The sequence below is a fragment of the Hordeum vulgare genome, chromosome 3H (assembly GCF_904849725.1).
Source record: "Hordeum vulgare subsp. vulgare chromosome 3H, MorexV3_pseudomolecules_assembly, whole genome shotgun sequence".
NCBI classification, from domain to species: domain Eukaryota; kingdom Viridiplantae; phylum Streptophyta; class Magnoliopsida; order Poales; family Poaceae; genus Hordeum; species Hordeum vulgare.
The window spans coordinates 619,862,263-619,886,176 of NC_058520.1; the positions used below are offsets into that span (position 1 = coordinate 619,862,263).

The 23,914-nt window shown below is 41.6% G+C and overlaps 1 protein-coding gene across 1 annotated transcript; it reads left to right on the top strand.

Moving 5' to 3' along the window:
- The first annotated feature begins 503 nt into the window (after positions 1–503).
- Positions 504–2,825, top strand: LOC123441247. The gene is made up of 3 exons (XM_045117736.1): positions 504–1,050; positions 1,449–1,512; positions 2,216–2,825. The coding sequence occupies exons 1-3, from the start codon at positions 515–517 to the stop codon at positions 2,687–2,689; spliced, it is 1,074 nt and encodes a 357-aa protein (XP_044973671.1). The 5' UTR covers positions 504–514; the 3' UTR covers positions 2,690–2,825.
- Positions 2,826–23,914: the final 21,089 nt, after the last annotated feature.

A 23,914-nucleotide genomic window follows, 5' to 3' on the forward strand; every position in this document is an offset into this window, starting at 1 on the left:
GCCCGCTCTCGTCGACCCAATTGCCCCCTAGCAGCCACGCTCATCGCCCTCTACCGCCCGCGATTACCGGCCATTCGAGGAGAGAAAGTAGACCGCGTCAAAGAAATTAATGTAGGGTTCGACCTGCCAGCAGCTAGCGCGACCAAGCGTTTTGGCCGCGGTGTAGACAGGAAGAGTTTCCCTTTAGCCAACTGCTAATTGTTAGTCAGTTTATCCTAATTACTAATACTCACTTTGTTTAACAGACAGGAACCTCAGCTTTCCTCGCTCGTGTGATTCCTTTGTTGGTCGCCGTCCACCTCTGCCTCAGTGTGATTCAGATGGATAGAGCTAGATCTGATCTCGAGTTCCAGTTTTAGTACCATGGTGTGCCTTTTGTTTGCGTGTGTGTAGTCGAATCAATTGTAGGAGTAGGAGTAGTATCTTTGTATCGTACCTTTTTTTCCCTTGACTGATTTTAGTGAGTGGGTATATATGACTAATAACAAGAACTACATATTTTCAGGCTTAGATCATGTCAGGTGACCTAGTTGATTTAAGTCCAGGGCAGTTGCATAAGCTAGCCGATCTGATTCATCGACAAGAAGTCCAGAAGCTTCAAGAGCTCGAGTTCAACTCGTATGCAGAGCAACAAAAGTATCTCCGTGACGCCAATGATGCCCGCGATAAGGTGTATCACATCCTTGACAGTGCACGGGACATGATAGCACAAACCGAGGCTGAGAAGGATGCCACCAAGCAAGATATTGGCAAGGATGTCTATGACTACTGCACCAAGGCCATCGGAATATCTCTCCAATTCATCCGGAGTTACAACACCCGTCTCACCTACCTTGACAAGCTCAAGACCCACAGTGATGATCTCATCAAGCAGCTAAAGTTCCTCAATCCAGCCACCCAACAGAAGGAGGCCCAGCGCCTTGCCCTTGAGGCTGGCATGTATAAGAAAGCCACGCTGGAGAATGCCAAAAAGTTTCAACACTTTGCACCAAATCAATTCTCAAAATGGCTCAAGGAAAACAAAATCATGTTTGAGGATCTTGTGCAAGAGTATGTCCCAGCGTCATCATCATTAATTTATAAATGTTTAAATACCATTGTGTTCAAAATGATTGCAATAATTTGTATCATTATTAGCATTAATATTTCACACGATGGGAACTTAAAACCAAAATTGATAAAACTCGACCTCCAAAGTGTTGGATTAAACCACTTGGTTATTCAACTTTAAATTATTAAAATTGAAAGATATTGAGCTTTATGAAAATTTGTAGAAATAGTGGCATGCAGTCTACTTGCTTAACATTGCTGAGAACAAACAAATAAAATCTTGCAATCTCTTAGGGAACATAATCTTTGTTTACTATTTACACTTATAGATGGTACTTTTGCAGTTCTATGTAAATGTAACAACAATGACTTTCCTGCTTATCCAATTGTACTTGCAGAAATATGTCAAAGCTTGGTTTTAGGGGGACTTTCAAAAACTTGGATGATATCCAAAAGCTACAGGTATGAACTAACTTACTCTCTAAACCTGGCCCTTTCCAGCTTATCATACATAAATTGCAATTAATTAACAATCTTTAATGTATCATATTACACGTCTTCGTCTCCATATTTATATATTGTTATTACTATATAGAAAAGATTTGTGGTACTACAGCGTGAACCAAAGGTTTTAACAACAAAGAAGTCATGACTTAAAAAACTATGTTTCAAGTCATCAAGAGTCAAGATATATAATGGATTTATGCTGTGTTCTTAAGAGCTGCAATTTGTACAACTGAACTGAAGTTGTTGAATTTGGGGATTTCAAGTCCATTTTAACCATCGAATATATGTAACTCATAGAAAAATTACAATCAAGTGAATGCTTATATCAAAAACTTTCCAATGGTACTTGAGACACATAAGAAGTTATCAAGATGCTTTGGAGTTCGAGTTGAACTCACTTAAATAATTTCATGACCAAATGTCAGGGCCTCACTTAATCGTTGAACTGATCATAGTGAACACTAAAGAGGAGTCATTTCTTCCTAAAATGGTTCCTCCGTTAGAATCCGTTTGAACTTCTGCTAAATTTGGATAGAGATCATTTGAGTTTTCGATTTTAATAAATTGTAATTTTCATATGGCGCAAAAATAGTGGCTTTATATTGTATTATAAAAGTAGTACTAAACATCACTACAATGTGTATATCATGTTTGCCAGGTATATGACAATATTATTGCGGAAGCGGGACAAGGAAAATCTGTGGTGACTTACTCATTTGAAGCTTTGGGAAAAGTCGGGGTGGCAGTTTTAGTTTTTACAGCAGCTGCAATGGTGTGGGACATATACACAGCAGAAGATAAGCTGGAGGCAGCGATTAGGGATTCAGTAAATGCGTTAACTGCAGTAGTTAATCTTGAGGTGGGAGAAATAGTTACTACTGCTGTAGAAGCTGGATTCGTAGCACTAGACATCGAAATTGCTTCTGCGGCTGTCACGGTAATTGGAGGAGTCGTCGGTTTTGGAATTGGTGCGCTCATTGGGATAGCTGCAGGTGCGCTGCTTGACTTGATTTTCAGCAGTGGAACTAGCAAGGTGAAGATAACAGACGGGCTTACAGTTTGCCGTGTGGCGCCTATGCCTCATGGTCTCGAACTCGCTCGTCTAGTTAAGCACAATTACCCTGAACTTTAAACTGATCATGCTACTACTATGATCTTTGCTATGCTATCTTCTGCTCTTAGTGCTAGCTACTACTGTCGTGAGTATGTAAGTGCCTAGTGTGCACTCCTAAAATAATACCCCCCGCCCGTGTCGGGAAACTATTGTATTCCATGATGCCATGATGAGGAATAAAAGTCATGTTGATTCAATATTATTGTCTTTGCTAGACTCTACTATGTCTCCCCACTCACATATTCCATAATTTGGTTTCCTTTCTTTTTGCCCTATTATTATGTTTTTGATCTAGGATAACACAAAAGGCATGAAACTGGACCCCATGACTTATGAAATGTAAATAATCTGTTTCTGTAACATCAAAAATAATGTATCAATAATGTAATGAAATGAAATTGATAGGTGTTTTTAATGATGAGCTGACAAACAAATTATGTACTTCCTCCGTCACGGTTTAGAAGGCGCGTTTGAAAATTCTCTGGAACCTAGGTGATTATTGGCTACGAGATGGGGTCGAAAATAGCATTCACACGATGCATGCATATAGCAATAGTACATCGGAGTACTAATTAGCCACTGTGAGTAAATGCAATGTGCCTTAAACCTTGTCTATTGTGGAAGCACACTTAAATTTAATCGTGCCTTCTAAACTATGACAGGGGGAGTACATTGCGTGGAGAGATCAGGTAAATATTGGTTAAGCAAGCAATTAATGAGACAGTGTTTTGGTTATGTACTTGCGTTACAAAATGGAAAGCCTAGGAAATCTAACTCGATCCGGAAAGAGCGCAAGTTTTCTACAACATCCATCCATTTATGTGGCCCGCCCGATCTGGAACACAGGAATTTGCGTCTAAACGTATCAAGATAGTAAATTACTACTCATGTAGATATGCAAAGCGGTTAATAGTACTGATTAGCGAGATAATCGGGTGTAAACATTAACCTAAAATATCTAGAACACTTAGCCTGAAAAAGAAACTTACCATCTAACTGGTGCTTACCCGTGAGATGATGATCAAATGTGCTTTCTTTGAAATTTCAATATATCAACTCAAGGTCTAATTATTATGCAAGCAAATCATAATTAACAAGTTGCAACAAAATGACCAGTTCATTGACTCATAATTAATGAATCATAATCTTAATATATCAACACAAGAATTATTATTATGCATGTGAATCATAATTAACAAGGTTGCAAAGAAAATTTGCCAGAATCTTCTCCGACATCTATCATTGACTGAAGTGGAGTAGTTCCTACTAGATTGACAAATCTTGGTTCTCTCCAGTAAGGAAAATATCTCTTGTTAGGCTATATCACCCCTTCCACTTACGGCCCCAACAACTTCTATGGGAGAAGCACGTAGCCCATGGGTGCGGATGATAGGAGGGCATGGATTCATGTGGATTAGTGCTCGAGCGGATGTCAAGGAGATGAGGATCAATATTCATTTTGGGCAATATTGGCCGAAACCCAGGTGCTGGAGAGTTTGAAGGAGACTAGGCCAAAAGAAGGAGTCAAACACCCATCTGACATCAAGCTTGAGGAGCGCACACGGGGGCTTGGGCTGGTGTAGCTGTCGAGCAGGACAAAAGTAAGTTGTCATGAAGGCTGCCGCCAGCGATGAAGGACCTTTGAATAAACTTAGGGATGGAAGAGGCTCTTTCGACTACGCCCTATAGGCACATCCTAGGCAGGCCGATAGTGTGGCTAGAATTATTTACTATGGATATTGTGCGGGGTGGGCATCACGGAATACCCGAATGGTGGATTACCGTTTATTAGGCAAAATAATTGGTTTTATATGCCATTGATGCAAAAATAGTGGTTTACCTTTTTTTAGCACTTGTTGAACGTAAATTCCAAGCACTTGTTAGACCTTCATGCAGCAAAATTTCTCGATGCAACAAATTTCGTTCACGATGCAGCAATTTTCGTCCATGGTTGCAACAAGAATATAGTTGTAGTAAAAAAGTATGAACGTGGTCATAACAAAAAAACGAAGCTGATGATGCGTGGTAGCAAAACAATCCGGTGAACTCGGGTTGCAACTCTGACGAACGTGTATGCAACTTCTTTAGTGAACGGTTGCAGCAAAAAATGATACCGGTTCTAGCAAAAATTAACACGTTTATAGCAAAAAAACACTGGTTGTAGCAAAAAGTCCAATGAACTGAGGTTGCAACCAAACGCATATGCAGCTTTTTTGTGAACAAATGTAGCAAATTTGGACACCGGTTGTAGCAAATTTAAACGATCACCACAGGGAAAAATGTTGCATGGCCATACGTGCGGGTCGCGCGCGAGACGGGTGGGCAGCGAGCGACCGGCGCGTTGCTTCCGCCAGCGAGCTGAAGGAAAACGTTTCCCAATATGTATCTCCTCTACCTTATTCTTCAAGTTGTATGTTTTCATGGGATAAGCCCCATTGCTATAATAAATACCCGCTGCTCTCCCCTCTCAGTAGAGTAGGAACGCTTCCATAAATTCTGCAGCAACGAGCAGGAACACCGGCTAGGAGACCATTATTTCTACGAGCACCATCGACATCGCCCCCACCATGACACCAAAGGAGGAAACTTGAAAACCTAGAATCCCTAGGACTAAAGAACACACCCAAACAAGAAGTCCGAGCTCCCCTCGCCATGGTGGCACTGATACGGGGATTAAAGGGGAAGGGGAGCGACGGAATCGCCGGCGAACACACTTCATCATCCTACCAGTAGGTTTTCCTACCCCTTGTGTTTTAAAAAGGCCAAAGAAAGTCATGTTTACTGGAGGTTATTGTTCAAAAAAGGAACAAGAAAACATCTGCTGACTACTACGCTCCTGAGATAGAAGAAACTATTCACTAGTACGCTTCATTGGTCAGTTTTATATCGAGGTAATAACACCAATGGTGCCCAAACTTGCCAACGATGTTCACTTTGGTGCCTGAACTTGAAAAATACACCGAATTGGTTCCAAAACTTGGCAACATGGTTCAAATACGGTTCAAATCACGTCTAGATACGTATGTATTGTTGACTATACATGCCAGCTTGGCGCAGGGCCCACTTGTAGTGTCGGATAGACTGACACAAAGAGTATGTCTCACTGACCATCGGATCCCACCTGTCAGTACACAACTATATTAAACAAAAAAATGGTTAGGTTGGGATTCAAACCAGGGGACTGTGCTCCACGAACAACCTACGCAACCACTTCCATGAGGTAAAACTATTGTCTAGTCATCATCACTAGCACAATTTATCTACCTGACAAGACCGTGGAGTTGAATGGGGTAAAGTTAGTGCAGCCCATTTTTCACCTGTTAGTTGTTTTTTTATTTTGGAAACTACAAGATATTCAATTAGTATATAAAGTATTCATGCTTTTAGGAAATGTATTTCTAGTTGTAAAAAGTGTCCATGTATTTTAATAAAGTAAATGTGTTTGTCAAAAGATATACTTTTGAATGAAAATAAATTATAAAATATGTGTAAAAAATATATAACAGCCTAGTGTGCCCCAAGGATTTTATACATTCTTATATTAAAATTAATACATTTTAAACTATGCATACATTTGAAGACAATAAGATTCTAGATTTATCTTGATTACTATTACAATATTTTACATATGTTCTAAATTTTCTAAAAACGAAAAAAGGTTTCCTGTGGAAGGATCATATAAAAAGGAAAAAAACTAAAGCTCTAAAATGGGAGCACGTGTATATATATTTTAAAGATGAAGATTTTGAAAATTAGATGAACATATCAAAATGTATAATTTTTTGAAAATGTTACAACTATTTTATTATATATGAAAATTCTTTTAAAAATTCCGACAACATTTTTTTTATTATTTTTTAAATTCATGAATTTTTTAAATTAAATTTAATGTTTTCTTAATATTGTAATTATAGTTTGAATACTTTTGTAATTTTTAAGGAAGAAAAATAACTCACATGTGGAAAATGAGTGACACTCATTGCAACCCATTTAACTCCGAAGTGAAGTTAGTTATATAAAGAAGGGCAGTGTGTAGTATAGAACAAAATTACCTTGGTTATGTGGTTAGGATGGGTCATTGATAGCATATAGGTCGCCTGTTTGAATACTAGGATATCTTTATTTTTTATTTATTTCAGTTGTTCACTGGCAGGTGGGACCTGATGGTCATTGAGTCGTACACTTTCTATGTTAGTCTCTCCATCACTGTAAATGGGCCCCGCACCATGCTGGCATGCCTAGTCAGCATTACATACGTATCTGGACGTGATTTGAACCATACAGCCAAGTTATAGAACCAGTTTGATGTATTCTTCAAGTTCACACATCAAAGTGATCATCGATGACAAGTTTAGGTACTACTAGTGTTATTACTTCTTTTATATCTCTTCACTTTGCAACGGGCGTATATATGCAGGTATCCGTGTTTAAGAGGTAATATCACCACTAGTGCTTAAACTTGTCACCGATGTTCAGTATAGTGCCTGAACTTGAAAAATACGTCAAACGGGTTCTAGAACTTGGCACAAAGGTGCATATACGGTGATAATCTCATCCATAGACGTATAAAGCGCTGATGTGGCATTATATTTTGACCAACATGCACACGTGACATGGGCCCCGCTTAGAACAGATGCTTTCTTTATAAATGTCATCATGACAACGGACCCACATATGTCAGCACAAAGGAAAACTAAAAAATAAAAATTGCAACCTTTCAACCTCGAAAAATAAGGAGAATTAGCTAGCAACTCTTCGTCCAAATTTTCTCATACTCGACGGCGATAAAGACTCTTAATGTTTGTTGAGGAAGACGTGTTAGTTTTATTAGATATTTGTAAAAGCTTTGTCAACTATGATCACCGAAAAAAAACTTAAACATTTGTGTCTCATAGATAGTATACTGACAAATAGCATAACTTATTTATAAATTGTTGAAGTAATTTTTAAAAATATTCACACTTTTATTAATATTTGCTTGTAATAACTTTCACTCGTGACACATATTCATAACTTTTTCATAATTGAAATATAGTTAAATGTAAATATTTATAATAATAAAATAATTTTAAATTTTGCATTGGTATGAATATTTTTTGTTATGCAAAAAGTTCTAAAACAACAAACTTAGGAATTTCAAAATGTGCATATAAATATATTGTTTGTATAATTAAAGCAATAATTGTAAATCGTAAATTTTCTTTATGATATTATAAAGTATACAAACAGTTTTATAACAAGAAATACAATTTAGCTTGTATGATTTGTCTAAAAATAGTAGATTAATACTACTTAAAATTACGTGCACTTTATGCTAAATAAGTTATATTTCATATGTATAATATTTATAACACACTAGTAATTTAACTTCATATTTATTACTATCATTATAATTTACGTGCTTTTTGCAAATTTTAAAAAAAAACTAACATTGACCGCACTGATTCGAGCCCATTGAAACCATACAGATATCCCTAAAAACATACACGCCCTTTGGTTTATATAGATATGACGTTTACACACTTTATACACCTAATCTTAATTGGAGGGGCTGCTAACACACGTTGTCGCTATCCTCTGGAAGCTAGTTCAAATCATTTGTACAACAAATTTTAACTGGGTTTTTCCTTTGTGTGTCACGTCAGCGCATTATACGTCATATAGATAGGATTACCACTGTATATGAACGCTTGTATCAAGTTCTAAAACCAGTTCGATGTATTTTTCAACTTCAGACATCAAAGTAAACATCAATGACAAGTTTAAAAGGTAAAAGGTGTAGTATCTGGACTGGACTGTGTGTGCAGGTGTCCGGTTCCTGTACGCCACGCGGACCGATCGGATCGAGAGCCATATAAATCCAGCCGCCGTACCTGATGGCTGATGCAATGACGCGGTCCCTATGTTGGGGATGGACTTGAACAATCGCCGCCGCTTGGACGGCGACCGGCTGGGCGACCTGCCGGACTGCCTCCTGCAACAGATACTCTCCTTTGTCGGGTCACGGCAGGCCATGCAGACCAGCGTGCTATCGCGGCGGTGGAGGCATCTCTGGCGCAACGTGCCCTGCGCCGACATCGACGAACGGGAGTTCATCCACCAACAGTGGGAGGTCCTGGAGGACTTTGCTGACCACGTACTTACCTCGATTCCCCCGGGGATGCAGCTCGACGCCTTCCGCCTGCACCTGCTCACCGCCCGCTGCAACAACGACACCGCCAGCAGGTGGATCCGCCGAGGCCTCCGGCACGCCCCGGCCGCCGTGCAAATCCATGCCGCTCAGGACGGCTCCAGAATCTATTGGGAACCTTGCCACTGGCCGACGCCGACCTTGGGCCGTTACACTAAGCCGGACATGTCTGTCAAGGGTTCATGCGCTGCCGGCTACACCCGCCGCCTGACGACGCTGTGCCTCGTCAGAGTCGATATCATGCTGGGCTTCATGGAGGGTCTCGGCGCCTATTGCCCCGTGCTCGAGGAGCTCCATGTCGAAAGGTGTGACATGTACATGCACACCATAGACTCGCCCACGCTCAAGAGCCTGGCCGTCATTGATCCCCTAGGCGGCATGGCCATGGCGGCCCCCCTCAAGCTCACGACTCCGCGCCTCGCCTCCCTTCGTTTAGACATCCCGTGCAGTGAGGAGCACAACTTCGTCTCTGGAGCAGCTGCAACCCAACCGGTGCTAACCGCACTCGTGAAGGCATCGGTCCGGCTCACCAACATAGGGGTGGATAGGGACCAGAACCGCCGAGCTCGAGAGAAACGGAAGCTTGAGTTTCTGAGAACCATGCCGGCCTTCTTGCCACTTTTTTCCAATGCTGTAGATTTACATCTTCAGGGGTTCACGACCACGGTACATACGCATGATCATATTATATATGTTGTTTAAGTTATAACTAGCATGCATGATCATGTGGTACCAGGATCCAGGAAGCATCTTCCATCTTATTGTATACACATTTTTGTGTGTTTCAGGCATTGCTAGACCAGGAATCCCAGGAATTCCCGCTACTCTATGGTTTGAGAAGCTTGCTCATGGAAAATTGTGATCTTGGTCTCAAGTTCCAGGCGTTGAAAAGCATCCTTAGGAAACGCACCTAACATGGAAAAGCTTAGGTTACACCTATGCACGGTACGTACCGTAGTAATAACTAATTGTCAAGCAGTCATACTTTAGTACTTCCTTTATTTACATGCTGACTGTATCCTTGATCTTGTTAATCGCAATCAATTATCGTGCCCCAATCTGATCCTGCAATATACAAATTTTGAAACCCATCTAATTTTTGGTTACTGCCTCTCTAGTTAATTGAACTCACATGTATAACTTTTTGGTCTACTTTCTATCCAGCTAATGTACAATATTTTTGACTTATTACCTCTCTAACCGATTAACCTCATGCGTGAAACAATAGTTTATCTCTCCTACCACCCCGAAGAAAAGGAAGAAGATGGCATCTTCTAAACTCCGTGGTTCAGCACCAATTGTTTCTTGGTGTGAAAAATTGAAGTCGATAGACATAGAGTACCGATACGGAGATGAGACGCACATAGATACACTTCTATCAGAGATATCCAAGGGCATGCCGCCGACACAGTGGCAGCAGGTCAAGACGAAGAGCGTAATGATTTGGAGGACTAGGGAGAACTCTGTGCTATCAGAAGATCAAACAGCTTGAGGATATTAAACCCAGGGATACGAGATAGGTCTATCTGTAACAAGAGTATGTCCTTTTTGCATTTGAAATGTTTTCTTACAATGTGGAGTTTAGATTTACCGGAACAACCATACATCCCTGCAATGACATGTTTACATTCTTTTGCATCTCATATATATATTCCTCTTTGATTCTTATAATATGAATAGGTAAAACACGGGATTGCAATGGCGTGCCATTGAGATGATCAAATCTAACAAGATTACGTTTGTAACCAAGTTTGCCCAATTAGACCATGGACAAAAAAACATAGTACTCCTTGCAAGAGATTTATATTTGTAGAAATTTCCGACGAAACATAGTATTGGAAAATTGACGAAGATAGTAGGAAGCGATCTTTGGAACATAGGAGTACATGTAGAGGGACATTTAAATGGAAGATATGTAGTTAATATCAAAGTTTTTTATGTCGGGAAAGAATTTAGATAAGTCCAAGGCTCTCAAAGAATGATAATCTGGACTTAGCATATTTAGTATGTGTTGCATTCACGGACTCTGACAAGTATCAGTGCGATCTACTACTTCCCACGGGCTTTGGAATTGCCCAATGTGTAGTTTCTTATTGCCCAATGTGTAGTTTCTTATTTCCTATGCAGAACATGTGTGATGCAGCGGATTTTTTTCATGAAATAGCCACATTTTACCGCTTCACCGATATAGACTATCACCCTCAATTGAAATAGTTAGATATCGAGTACCGATAGGAAGACAAGACACACATGGATACTATTCTATTAGAGATCACCAATGGCCATGATCATATTTTGTTGCATCACCTAGATACAATATCATTCTCAATTTCATGAAATCATGAATAAATTGGAAAATCATGAACATTTTTTTAAACACCTGACCATATTTAAAAACATGAACGTTTTTCAAATACATGAAGACTTCTAAAATATTCAAACATTTTCTAGAATTAGGAATTGTTTTTGCATTCATGAAGATGTAATATTATTTGCATACATTTTTAAATAATTATGAACGTTTTTTACACAAATTTATGAATTGGTGAATATTTCTAGAATCGACGAAGATTTTTTGAAAATTGGTGGAACAATTTTTGAAATTCCCGAACATTTTTTGAAATGCATGAACATTATTTGTTCAATTCATTAACATTAATTAGTAGAAAATCTTGAATTTTGTTTTATTTAGTGAGTATTTTCTTTCGAAATTTTGAACATTGTTTACATAAACTTACAAAATCAGGAACATCTTTTCAATCCACAAATATAATAATATTTAGTAATTTTATATTTAATAATTATAATTTATTTATTCGGCAGGTGTTTTTTCTGTATGTATTCGGCAGTTGTTTAAAGTTTCAAATTATTTAAATTAGGAAAAATGAAAAAAAAAATAGGTCACCAAGACATGGGCCTTCCCAAAAGGCACACTGCTTTTTTCCTACGGCCTATAGCACAGTATATGATGTCCCTAGTGCATGGGCCGGCCAAGGGGTATGATGTCCCTGTGCAAAGCGTATTTTTCACAATTTTATATGATATTGGTGGGGTAATATTTTGCAACAATGGGGCAATTTTGGTGACATACAATCAGAAGCAATAGTGCCATTATTATTATAGGTATATATATAGGGAGGTGCAGTCCCTAGGTATCGCGAAGTCCGAGCTCGCTGAAAACAAAACTCGATACTCTCTTTCCCTTTATGGCGTACAGATTCTTTGCTAAACCGGAGTCCGCAACGATGCAGTCCAAGACCGCTCCGTTCGTCGAGAGGTCTACCCACCATGACGGACAAGCCCTCATCAAACTCGATATCCAGTCCACGGAGTCCCCGACGTACGTCCCGTGTCTAGGCGAACACTCGATCGATCGTCCCGTGTCCCGTGTCTAGCCCTCATCAAACTGTCACGCCTTCCCGTTGCAACAGCCCAGGAGAGACGTACGCCCTTTAATTAAGACACTACTACCTCTACATGAGGCGGCGTCCGCATCCTTTGTCTAATGGAAGACACTACTAACTCATGTCTAGGCGTCCTTTGTCTAATTAGGCGGCGAACACTCGATCGGCATCCTTTGTCTAGGCGTCCTTTAATTAAGACACTACTAACTCATCAGACGAGGCGCCAACCACCCCAATATGAGTGTGCGTCATTTTTTTTACACCGACAATACATGCCAGTTTCAACAAACAATTACTACCGCAAGGCATAACCCCTTGCATATTCCGACCAAGCTATTTGTCATCGACAAGTCCAAGACGAGCGCTAGCCATGCTACTCCTACGTACATCAGCTACGGCGAGGTTTGGAGCGGCCACCGGAAAGGTCATGCTACATACGACGTGTGTATCGACGAGGACACAGACTCTGCCGCCGCCCACACACACCACTATCATCATGCAGGGAGACGCAAAGCCAAGACGACAAAGATGACTGACTACACGGCTAATCAGAGGTATCTCGCGGAGTAACCTGCGGGAGTAATTAGCAGGGAGGCTTTCGAAGCCCTGGAAACCAAAACACCGCAATTACTATAGTTAGGTTGGTCGCGCTAGTAGACATGGAGCACATTTTTTATGAGATCTTGTAATTTCAAAGAAATCAATGAAATACTTGTTTCCCGAAACATATTTCTTTGTGTACTATGGTACAGTGACACGTCCGCTTAATTTTCCTTTCCTTTTTCGACGCATTGAGAGAAATAAAACTTCTCCATTTCTTTTCTCATGAAGCAAATCTGATTTTTCTCGTGTCAAACACCTGATCAGCACCCCAACAACAAATTCTATTTGATCCACACGACAAGCACATTCTGCTATGGCCCGTTGTTCAATCTTTCTGTGTTACCGTTAAGACTTTTCTAATAGGCAACACACTTTTCTAATAGGATGATCTCTTTTTTAAGCCAAGTTAAGACTTTCTAATAGGCAACATACCTTTTCAAATATTTTGGACTTTTTTAGTGTTGGATGAACATTTTTTACATTTGTATAGGTTACACTTTTTTAGTGTTACATTTTTACCACACGAGTGCAATCATCATTCGAGACGAATTGAACGAAAAAATGGAATGGTGGGCAAGTGACCTCCACCTTGGTTGTCGTCCGTGGGACAACACAGTGAGACTCCATCGCCGCCGCTAGTGCCTCCAGCGTCACCATGCTCTGTGGCTGTCCAATGATGGTGGCGTGCAGGACACGGCCATAGAAATCTCGCTCGAGCACCGCCATGCCAGCAGTGCCAGCGATGACAACCCGCCCGCGCTCTGGGCGCATCTCCGGCTCGCCCCGCTGCCACACCTCTTGAGGAAAGATATGCGAGTCCGGGATGCGAGGCCACTGACTACCCAGTGCCACGCTCCCCTCGCTGCCGCCCTCACATGCCACGATGATGGCAGCACCACGGCTACTTCCGGTGAGGGAGTAGGAACAACTCCAGCCAGAAGGAACGCCACCGCCGCTCGAGATCTGGCTGCCGCCGCCGCCCATCTGTCGCTCCGAAATCGTCGCCGGAAGGTGTGAGAGGAGAGGAGAGCAGAGCTACGATTCGGTTTGGTTTCGGTTTGGGATCTAGGGTCCGATTCGGGTATAAAACTGATGATTTTGCAATACGGCTCTCAAACAATATTGTTACGGGCTTTTTTGCAAAGTATAATTCATCAGCGACGCCACTTACGCCGCACGTGACCTCAAATCAGAGAAAATCGGGCTCCCGACCGGTTTAGTTGTGGCCCGTGACTTGATTGCACCCGCAACGCAAGTTCTGTGACGGATTTTTTTTCCGGTTTTTAAGTTGTGTGACTTAGTTGCATCCACAGTACACGTTCTTAGACCCCCGGTGAGGGAGGAGTATCACAGCATGTAGGAGCATTAGTGACACACACTCGTATGGTGCATGAGAATGTCATGTTATCTATGTTGCCTGGATAGCTCGCTCAATATTCTGTAGCAGTAAGAGTGGTTCCCAACATCAAAGCCTAAAATTATTTGTGAAATTCTCTGCACTTTCACTCGACAGACACACATTCAACCGTTGTCAAGAAAGAAAAGATCACCGGAAGATCATTGCAGGTGCTTGTGAGTACACGCTTTATTATCCTCTTAGGTACTACTCCATCCGTTTCTAAATATAAGTCTTTTAAGAGATTTCACTAGGGGTCTACATGATAAGCAAAATGAATGAATATACACTCTAAAGTATGTCTATATACATCCGTATATAGTCTATTAGTGAAACCTCTAAAAAGACTTATATTTAGGAACGGAGGGAGTACTTCATTGCAGGTGCAACTCCTGCCAGCACAATTATACCTCATTTTCTTCTTCTTTTGGTAGCGCGAACCCAAGCCGCAGTCGCCAGTTGTGTGAAACTTGAAGAAATAGATGATTCGGCGCATCATAACCTGATGGCCTTGGCAGTATATTTATATACGGATGGCAAAGCAATATACAAGGTTGTTACAATGATAGCTATCCTAACTACCATATCTCAACTAACTCTCGTGTTTAACATTCCTCCTCAATCTTAACTTCCATGAAGATTAAGATTGAACCTATTAGACACGAATGGAGATTCAGCCAATGGTTTGGTGAAGATATCTGCAACCTGTTCTTTTGAGGAGATAAAACGTATTTCCAATGCCTTAGCTGCAACCCTCTCTCGAACAAAATGGAAATCCACTTCTATGTGCTTTGTTCTTGCATGATAGACGGGATTGGCGCATAGATAGGTAGCTCCCAAGTTGTCACACCACAAGACCGGCGATCTTGGCATGAAAACGCCCAATTCTCCAAGAACAGACTGTATCCAGATCACTTCAGTTGTTCCATTGGCAAGAGCCTTGTACTCAGACTCTGTGCTGGACCTTGATACGGTGGCTTGCTTCCTTGAGCTCCATGACACAAGATTGGGACCAAGGAAAACAGCAAATCCTCCTGTAGATCGACGATCATCACTACACCCAGCCCAATCTGCATCTGAGAAACAACTGAGGAGCATAGAGGGAGATTTGCGTATGGACAGCCCCATATCACAGGTGTATTTCAAGTATCTCAAGATACGTTTGGCTGCAGAGAAGTGAACCGTAGTTGGCGCATGCAAGAATTGACATACCCGAAAATAGTTCATACAAGGTGCTAATTTGCAAAAAGCCACCTAGTTCATACAAGAATTGACTACGTAAGAAAAAAGACACCTAGTTCATACAAGGTGCTAATTTGCAATAGGATCTTATATAAGCCACCTAGTTCATTTTCAATACAGACGAAAATAGGCACGGTAGGAACAGTTTATTTGGAGCGAGCTGAAAGCTGAAGTTAGGGTGCATAAGAATCTTACTACGTAAGCAAAAAGCCACCTAGTTCATACAAGGTGCTAATTTGCAACAGGATCTTATATAAGCCACCTAGTTCATTTTCAATACAGACGAAAATAGGCACGGTAGGAACAGTTTATTTGGAACGAGCTGAAAGCTGAAGTTAGGGTGCAGAAGAATCTTACTACGTAAGCAAAAAGCCACCTAGTTCATACAAGGTGCTAATTTGCAATAGGATCTTATATAAGCCACCTAGTTCATTTTCATTACAGACGAAAATAGGCACGGTAGGAACAGTTTATTTGGAACGAGCTAAAAGCTGAAGTTAGGGTGCAGAAGAATCTTACTACGTAAGCAAAAAGCCACCTAGTTCATACAAGGTGCTAATTTGCAACAGGATCTTATATAAGCCACCTAGTTCATTTTCAATACAGACGAAAATAGGCACGGTAGGAACAGTTTATTTGGAGCGAGCTGAAAGCTCAAGTTAGGGTGCATAAGAATCTTACTACGTAAGCAAAAAGCCACCTAGTTCATACAAGGTGCTAATTTGCAACAGGATCTTATATAAGCCACCTAGTTCATTTTCAATACAGACGAAAATAGGCACGGTAGGAACAGTTTATTTGGAACGAGCTGAAAGCTGAAGTTAGGGTGCAGAAGAATCTTACTACGTAAGCAAAAAGCCACCTAGTTCATACAAGGTGCTAATTTGCAACAGGATCTTATATAAGCCACCTAGTTCATTTTTAATACAGACGAAAATAGGCACGGTAGGAACAGTTTATTTGGAACGAGCTGAAAGCTGAAGTTAGGGTGCAGAAGAATCTTACTACGTAAGCAAAAAGCCACCTAGTTCATACAAGGTGCTAATTTGCAACAGGATCTTATATAAGCCACCTAGTTCATTTTCAATACAGACGAAAATAGGCACGGTAGGAACAGCTTATTTGGAAGGAGCTGAAAGCTCAAGTTAGGGTGCAGAAGAATCTTACTACGTAAGCAAAAAGCCATTGGTGCAACGGCTCACAAGTGTAGATCCGATTGCTATTGTTGATTAATTTGGTATATCCAATGGTTTGTTGGCGCCCCCTCCTCGCAGCGCCACTTCTTCTTCTACCTCTTGGTTTTCTCACAAAACTCTCTAGTCTCTTGTTTCTCTTGAAGACTCACGCACACATGTGAAAGCTCAAAAAAACACACACACACACCCCACCGTGGAGAAAAACTGCTTTGCCTTGTAACTCCCGGTGACATCACAAATGCTACATTTTGCCAGGTTCATGATTTCGGCAGGATGTATTGATGACAGGAAGTTAACTGAAGGATTTGTAGTATTCTTTGGCTCTAATCTCATATCTTGGAGTGCCAGAAAAGAGGCTACGGTATCAAGCTCAAGTATTGAGGCTGAATACAAGTCATTAGCAAATGCAACTTTCCTCCTGTCCATGGTTGTGCTTTCATTATTTTCTGCATGGACCAACTGTCTAGCAGTGGATGTGCAATTTCAAATACTGTCACCGTCAAGTGTCTACCAGTAATGTGCAACTTTCCTCAGTAACTCCCGTGGATATGTAGTTTTTTTGCTTGCACCCTGTCCAAACCACCCATGATAGCGAGATTGTGCAATTTCAGCACCCCATTTGTATGCAATTACAGTAACCTCATGGATGTGTAGTTTTTTACCATCCAACTATCCCTGCCAGTGAGATGTGCAACTTCGTCTGTTGCCCCGGCCAACCACTTAACAGACTATGTGCAACTATGTATATTGCTCCCGTCAACTGAAACAACACATCCACAAAAAGGAGGGTAAGGAGTTGCACAAGGACTATTAGGCAGTTGGCTGGAACAACATGCTAAGCTGCACATATCGGTAGTAGGATAGGTAAGGTTGGATGTGCAACGGTGAAAACCTAAACATCCACAAGTAGGAAGGTGGGTTTGTACATAAACTACTAGGTATTTGGTGGGGGAAAAGATTACTTTAAAATAAAATTGGTTTAAAATAATTGTATCATGCAGTAGTAAACTTGCACCATCTAGTAATAGAGTTGCACAATATATCATCGAACTTGGCATCGAAAAAAATTCATCGGAAGATACGTATGCGGGATCTAGTTTCAAAGATCTCTTCGTGAGAGTTCCAACAATGAAAACGAATCTGAATTTTAACACACGATTTAAAAGATATGGTTTTATAAAAATTTTAAAACACGAAATAAATGTATGTGGATCAGTTCTTTCCTAAATAAAGTAAGCAGTGTGAATGCATTTAATTCTAACTGTCACATGTGCTAGAAGACAAATAAATTAACACATGCATGCATGTGAGAGACCGGCCTCTCCGTTTAACCAAATAATGTGCGACCACTTTTTAGATTTTAGGTATCTTAATTAATATAGGATTGTTTAAATTAACGAAGGGTGCTAGATAGATCGTTTAAACACATGTAATCTCAACCTCTTTCATTACCTCTCCCTGGACTCCATCTACGATCTTATCTCCAGTAACCATCGCATCGTTGGCGATCGATGACAAACTTGTAATGCACGACATACAATCAACAAATACATAACGCGATTCCCCTTTGTGGGAGTAGGAACACTTCCTTATATACTCACGTTTATGTGCAGACGCACGTCAGCTGGAGCTCGGAATTCAGCATCCCCTCCTTGACGATAATTTTGGCGCTAATGCTCAGAGTTCCGGATTCCGTTTTACAAAATATACTGCCCCTGAACGAAAATGACGACGGATTTTTGAATATTTCTCGGAAAATTCCGGATGAAAAGCACTGTTCAAAATTTGAATTCTTGAACGAAATTGTGCCAAAAAATGGAAATCCTGCAGCAATGAGAACAAAACAAATCCAAGTTGATCCAGCAACGATCCATTGATTGAGTATACACGCACGGATCAGAAATTGCTCAAGCCTGAAATAATGAGTCTCGCGCTGCCACATCGGATTCAGCTCTATGGTTTGAAGCTCAATTTCAGCCTTTTATATCCCTAGACTAGGCTAGGAGAGCCACGCACGTTGGGCCAGACCCTTAGTTAGGCCAAAAGTTCAAATACGTCCGATATGTTTGGGCTGGCAAACAAATGTAACGAGATTAATGGATTTCGTCTGAAATTCGTGTTTTTTTTCAATCAAAATCCAAAACTCTGGGTATACCCACATATTCTGTTCCTGGACCGTGCTACTTCTCATCTTTCTTCATCTCGCTTTTTTCTTTTTATTTTCTTTCACGTGTGTATGGTCTATCTTGTTTGATTTGATTGATGTGGAGAGACGGAGTGCCACTTATGCTGCACAACTGCAGGCGTGAGGATTGCCTCATACACGTACGACAAGGAGGAATATCGTGTCGGGTATGGCGAGGAGGTGAAGGGCATTAATGGTGAGGAGCTGAAGCTCATACTCCATGCAGGTGGATTGGTTCGGAGAGCAGCACATGACGCCAACCACTGCGATTGCTTTCTGGCCCATTGGAGCTACCAATGTTCATGTCAGTTGCTAACGACACCATCAGCGGTCAGTGGGTTCACCCTCCATAGTTGGTTCGACTCTTTCACACCACTCATATTGGAATGCGCCAAGAATATTTGTTTCACTTCAACATCTCATAAAGTACTTTTGGGAGTATTAAACTACTGTCCGAATGTATTGCTACGCTAACTAGTCCCGGACGGACTGCATAGATATAGCTGATTAATTTACTACACTTGCAGCTGCAGGAAGGAAAGACATCTTGCAATGGACTATATATATATACACGATGGAGCCGCATGCATAGATCATGCAACATCTATTTATGTGGTCATGAAAATACAATTGCTTCCCAAGTCCCAACCCTTCCCAGCGTCTAGTTATCAAAGTTACGAGAAAACATGACTGTTGACTGGCGTACGTACGTGCTCCATGCTAAATCCATGTGTCCACCTACCTACCTACCTACCTAGTACACTCACGTTATTTTCACTTGGAATAGACATAGAGAGAGTGTTTTCTTACACCCCACCCCACTACACCCCACCAGGACAACATAGCAAAACATTTTTAAAACTTCTTAAACTATGTGAGTAAGATTATGAGCAAATATTATAGGAGATTGCAAAGTTTGGTGATCAAATAACATTCGTGGTGCTCTATAAATAAACAAAGTTATAAAATCTACTCAAAAGTGCACATACATTTTGGGTAAATTCTTTTTTTTGTACAGAGCTCCTTGAATGTTACTTGACCTCCAAACTTTGCAAGCACCTCTTACATTTTTCATAATTATTTCCATAAAGTTTCAGAATTATTTAAAATATTTTGCCAGGTTTTCTTAATGGGGTGTAGGGTGGGTGTAGTATGGTGGGGTGCTGCCACCACTTTCCCATTTACCAAAATCAATGGCTAACAAATCAATAACTAGTGGTACTACCAACCAGGCATACCACATTGGAATCAGAGAGTATGTTCACGCACTAGTGGAAAACGGGCCTTTGGCATGGACCCTTTAGTCCCGGCCTCCATCTGGGCCGGGACTAAAGGCCCGGCCACGTCGCCCCAAAATCGCAATGCCGCCCACGAGGCTTTGGTCCCGATCCGTAAGGAGCCTTTAGTCCCGGTTTGGACACAAACCGGGACTAAAGGGCTACGCGGTGTGTAGCCCGCATGTGCGCCACCTTTAGTCCCGGTTTGTGTCTCAAACCGGGACTAAAGTCCTCTGCCTATATATATTGGCCACACCCCCCCTCTCCCCTCTTCCTTGCATTTTTCTTGGATGGAAGAGTGTGGGTGTGTGCTAGCTCTCCATTTTTCTTGGATGCACTAGAGGTGTTTGTTGAAATGTGTGTTAGAGCGATGCCGCTTCAGTTCACCGAACACAACTACGATATGAGATGCCCGAGCCACGCTTAAACCTCTTCCTCTTTATTTCTACTTATTCTAAAAGGTTAGCAACTATATTTCCTCATTTAGACCGTGCGGTACTAATTTTTAGGATCGTGATTGTATTTGATATACTGTCGTATAACGCTGATGAGCCATCCATGGATGTACGGTGATCGACGCACAACCGCTTATAGAGAAGGCGTGCATTCTTTTCGAGATGCAGCCGATGCGAACAAGCATGGTGGTGGCTATATGTTTTGTCCATGTGTTGAATGTCGGAATGAGAAGGATTACACTTCCTCAAGAGTCATTCAGAGCCACCTGCTTCGGTCCGGTTTTATGTCGGGCTATAATGTTTGGACCAAGCACGGAGAAAGAGGGGTTATGATGGAAGACGGCGATGAAGAAGAAGAGAACAATGATGACAACTACCGATCTATGTTCCCTGAGTATGCTGATACCACAATGGAAGACAATGAAGAAGAAGATCAGGATGAAGAACGGGAACCAGATGAGCCCGCTGATGATCTTGGCCGGGTCATTTCTGATGCACGGCGAGGTTGCGACACAGAAAAGGAGAGGTTGCAGTTCGAGCAGATGTTACAGGACCACAACAAATTGTTGTACCCAACTTGTGAAGATGGCCAGAAGAAGCTGGGTAGCACACTGGAATTGCTGAAGTGGAAGGCAGAGACCGGTGTGACTGACTCGTCATTCGAAAAGTTGCTGGTACTGATGAAGAAGATGCTTTCAAGAAAGAACGAATTGCCCACCAGCACGTACGAAGCAAAGAAGCTTGTCTACCCTCTAGGATTAGACGTGCAGAAGATACATGCATGCCCTAATGACTGCATCCTCTACCGCAGTGAGAAGTACGAGAATATGGATAAATGCCCGGTATGCACTGCATTGCGGTATAAGATCAGAAAAGATGACCCTGGTGATATTGAGGGCGAGCCACCGAGGAAGAGGGTTCCTGCCAAGGTGATGTGGTATGCTCCTATAATACCACGGTTGAAACGTCTGTTCAGAAATAAAGATCATGCGAAGTTGTTGTGATGGCACATGGAAGATCGTATGAAAGACGATAAGTTGAGGCACCCCGCTGATGGTCGGCAGTGGAGAAAAATCGAGAGAGAGTTCCCGAGATTTGCAGGTGACGCAAGGAACTTATGGTTTGGTCTGAGTACAGATGGCATGAATCCTTTTGGGGAGCAGAGTTGCAGTCACAGCACCTGGCCCATTACTCTATGTATCTACAACCTTCCTCCTTGGTTGTGCATGAAGCAGAAGTTCAGTATGATGCCAATGCTTATCCAAGGTCCAAAGCAACCCGGCAACGATATTGATGTGTAACTAAGGCCATTAGTTGATGAACTTTTACAGCTGTGGGCCGAACTAGGTGTACGTGTGTGGGACGAGCACAAACAAGAGGAATTTGACCTTCGAGCGTTGCTTTTTGTAACCATCAATGATTGGCCTGCTCTTAGTAACATTTCAGGACAGTCAAACAAGGGATACAATGCATGCACGCACTGTTTGGATCAGACAGAAAGTATATATCTGGACAAATGTAGGAAGAATGTGTACCCGTACAATCGTCGTTTTCTTCCGCCCAAGCACCCCTGAAAGAAAAAAAGGCAAGCATTTTAATGGCAAGGCAGAACCCCGGGGGAAGCCTGTCATCCGTACTGGTGCTGAAGTATTTGATATGGTCAAAGATTTAAAAGTAATCTTTGGAAAGGGTCCTGGCAGCTAACCTGTTCCTAACGGCCCTGATAAGCGCGTACCCATGTGGAAGAAGAAATCTATATTTTCGGAGCTACCCTACTGGGAAGTCCATGAGGTCCGCTCGGCAATCGACGTGATGCACCTGACGAAGAATCTCTGCGTGAATATTCTAGGCTTCCTGGGCTTGTATGGGAAGTCAAAAGATACACCGGAAGCACGGGAGGACCAGGAACGTCATAAAGGAAGAGATGGCATGCATCCAGGGCAGTTTCGAGGGCGTGCCAGCTACGCTCTTACTAAGGAAGAGAAGGAAATCTTCTTTGAAGTCCTTTTCAGTATCAAGGTCCCGACTGGCTTCTCGTCGAATATAAAGGGAATCGTAAATATGAAAGACAAAAAATTCCAAAACCTAAAGTCTCATGACTGCCACGTGCTTATGACGCAATTGCTTCCGGTTGCATTGAGGGGAATTATACCGAAAAATGTTCGCCTGGCAATTGTGAAGGTATGTGCATTCCTCAATGCAATTTCTCAGAAGGTAATCGATCGAGAAAGTCTATCAGGGTTACAGATTGATGTGGTCCAATGTCTGGTCAGCTTTGAGTTGTTGTTTCCGCCATCCTTCTTCAATATAATGACACACCTCCTAGTTCACCTAGTCGAAGAGATTAGAATTCTCGGTCCTGTGTTTCTACACAATATGTTGTCCTTCGAGAGGTTCATGGGAGTCCTAAAGAAATATGTTCGTAACCGTGCTAGGACACAAGGAAGCATCTCCAAGGGCTAAGGAACAGAGGAGGTCATTGAGTTTTGTGTGGACTTTCTTCCTGACCTTAAGCCGATTGGTGTTCCTGAATCTCGGTATGAGGGTAGGCTGACAGGAAAAGGCACACTAGGAAGGAAAGCAAAAGTATGTATGGACGGGCATTCTTTCTCTCAATTACACTACACAGTTCTACACAATTCCATCGTGGTGGCTCCGTATATCATGAGACACAAGATTATTCTACGCTCCGAAAACCCGGGGAAGGCTGACTCTTGGATTAAAGGGGAACACGAGAAGACTTTCGGCAATTGGTTGCAGACACATCTCATGAATGGAGACACCGTTGGAGATCAGTTGTACTGTTTGGCCAGGCCACCATCTTCGACTATATGTACTTTCCAAGGGTATGAGATAAATGGAAATATATTTTACACGGTTGCCCAAGATAAAAAGAGCACCAACCAAAATAGTGGTGTCCGCTTTGATACAACAGACGAGAATGGGCGCTGTTTGGAAACATATTACGGGTACATAGAGGAGATATGGGAACTTGACTATGGACCTACTTTTAAGATCCCTTTGTTTCGATGCAAATGGGTGAAGTTGATAGGAGGCGGGGTAGTTGTAGACCAAAAGTACGGCATGACAACAGTGGATCTCAACAATATTGCGTACATGGACGAACCATTTGTCCTAGCCAATGATGTCGCTCAGGTTTTCTATGTGAACGACATGTCTACAAAAACGAGAAAAAGAAATCAGCAAAAGAAGATATCGTCCGATGAGCCAAAACGCCACATAGTTATTTCAGGGAAAAGAAACATTGTGGGAGTAGATGACAAGGAAGACATGT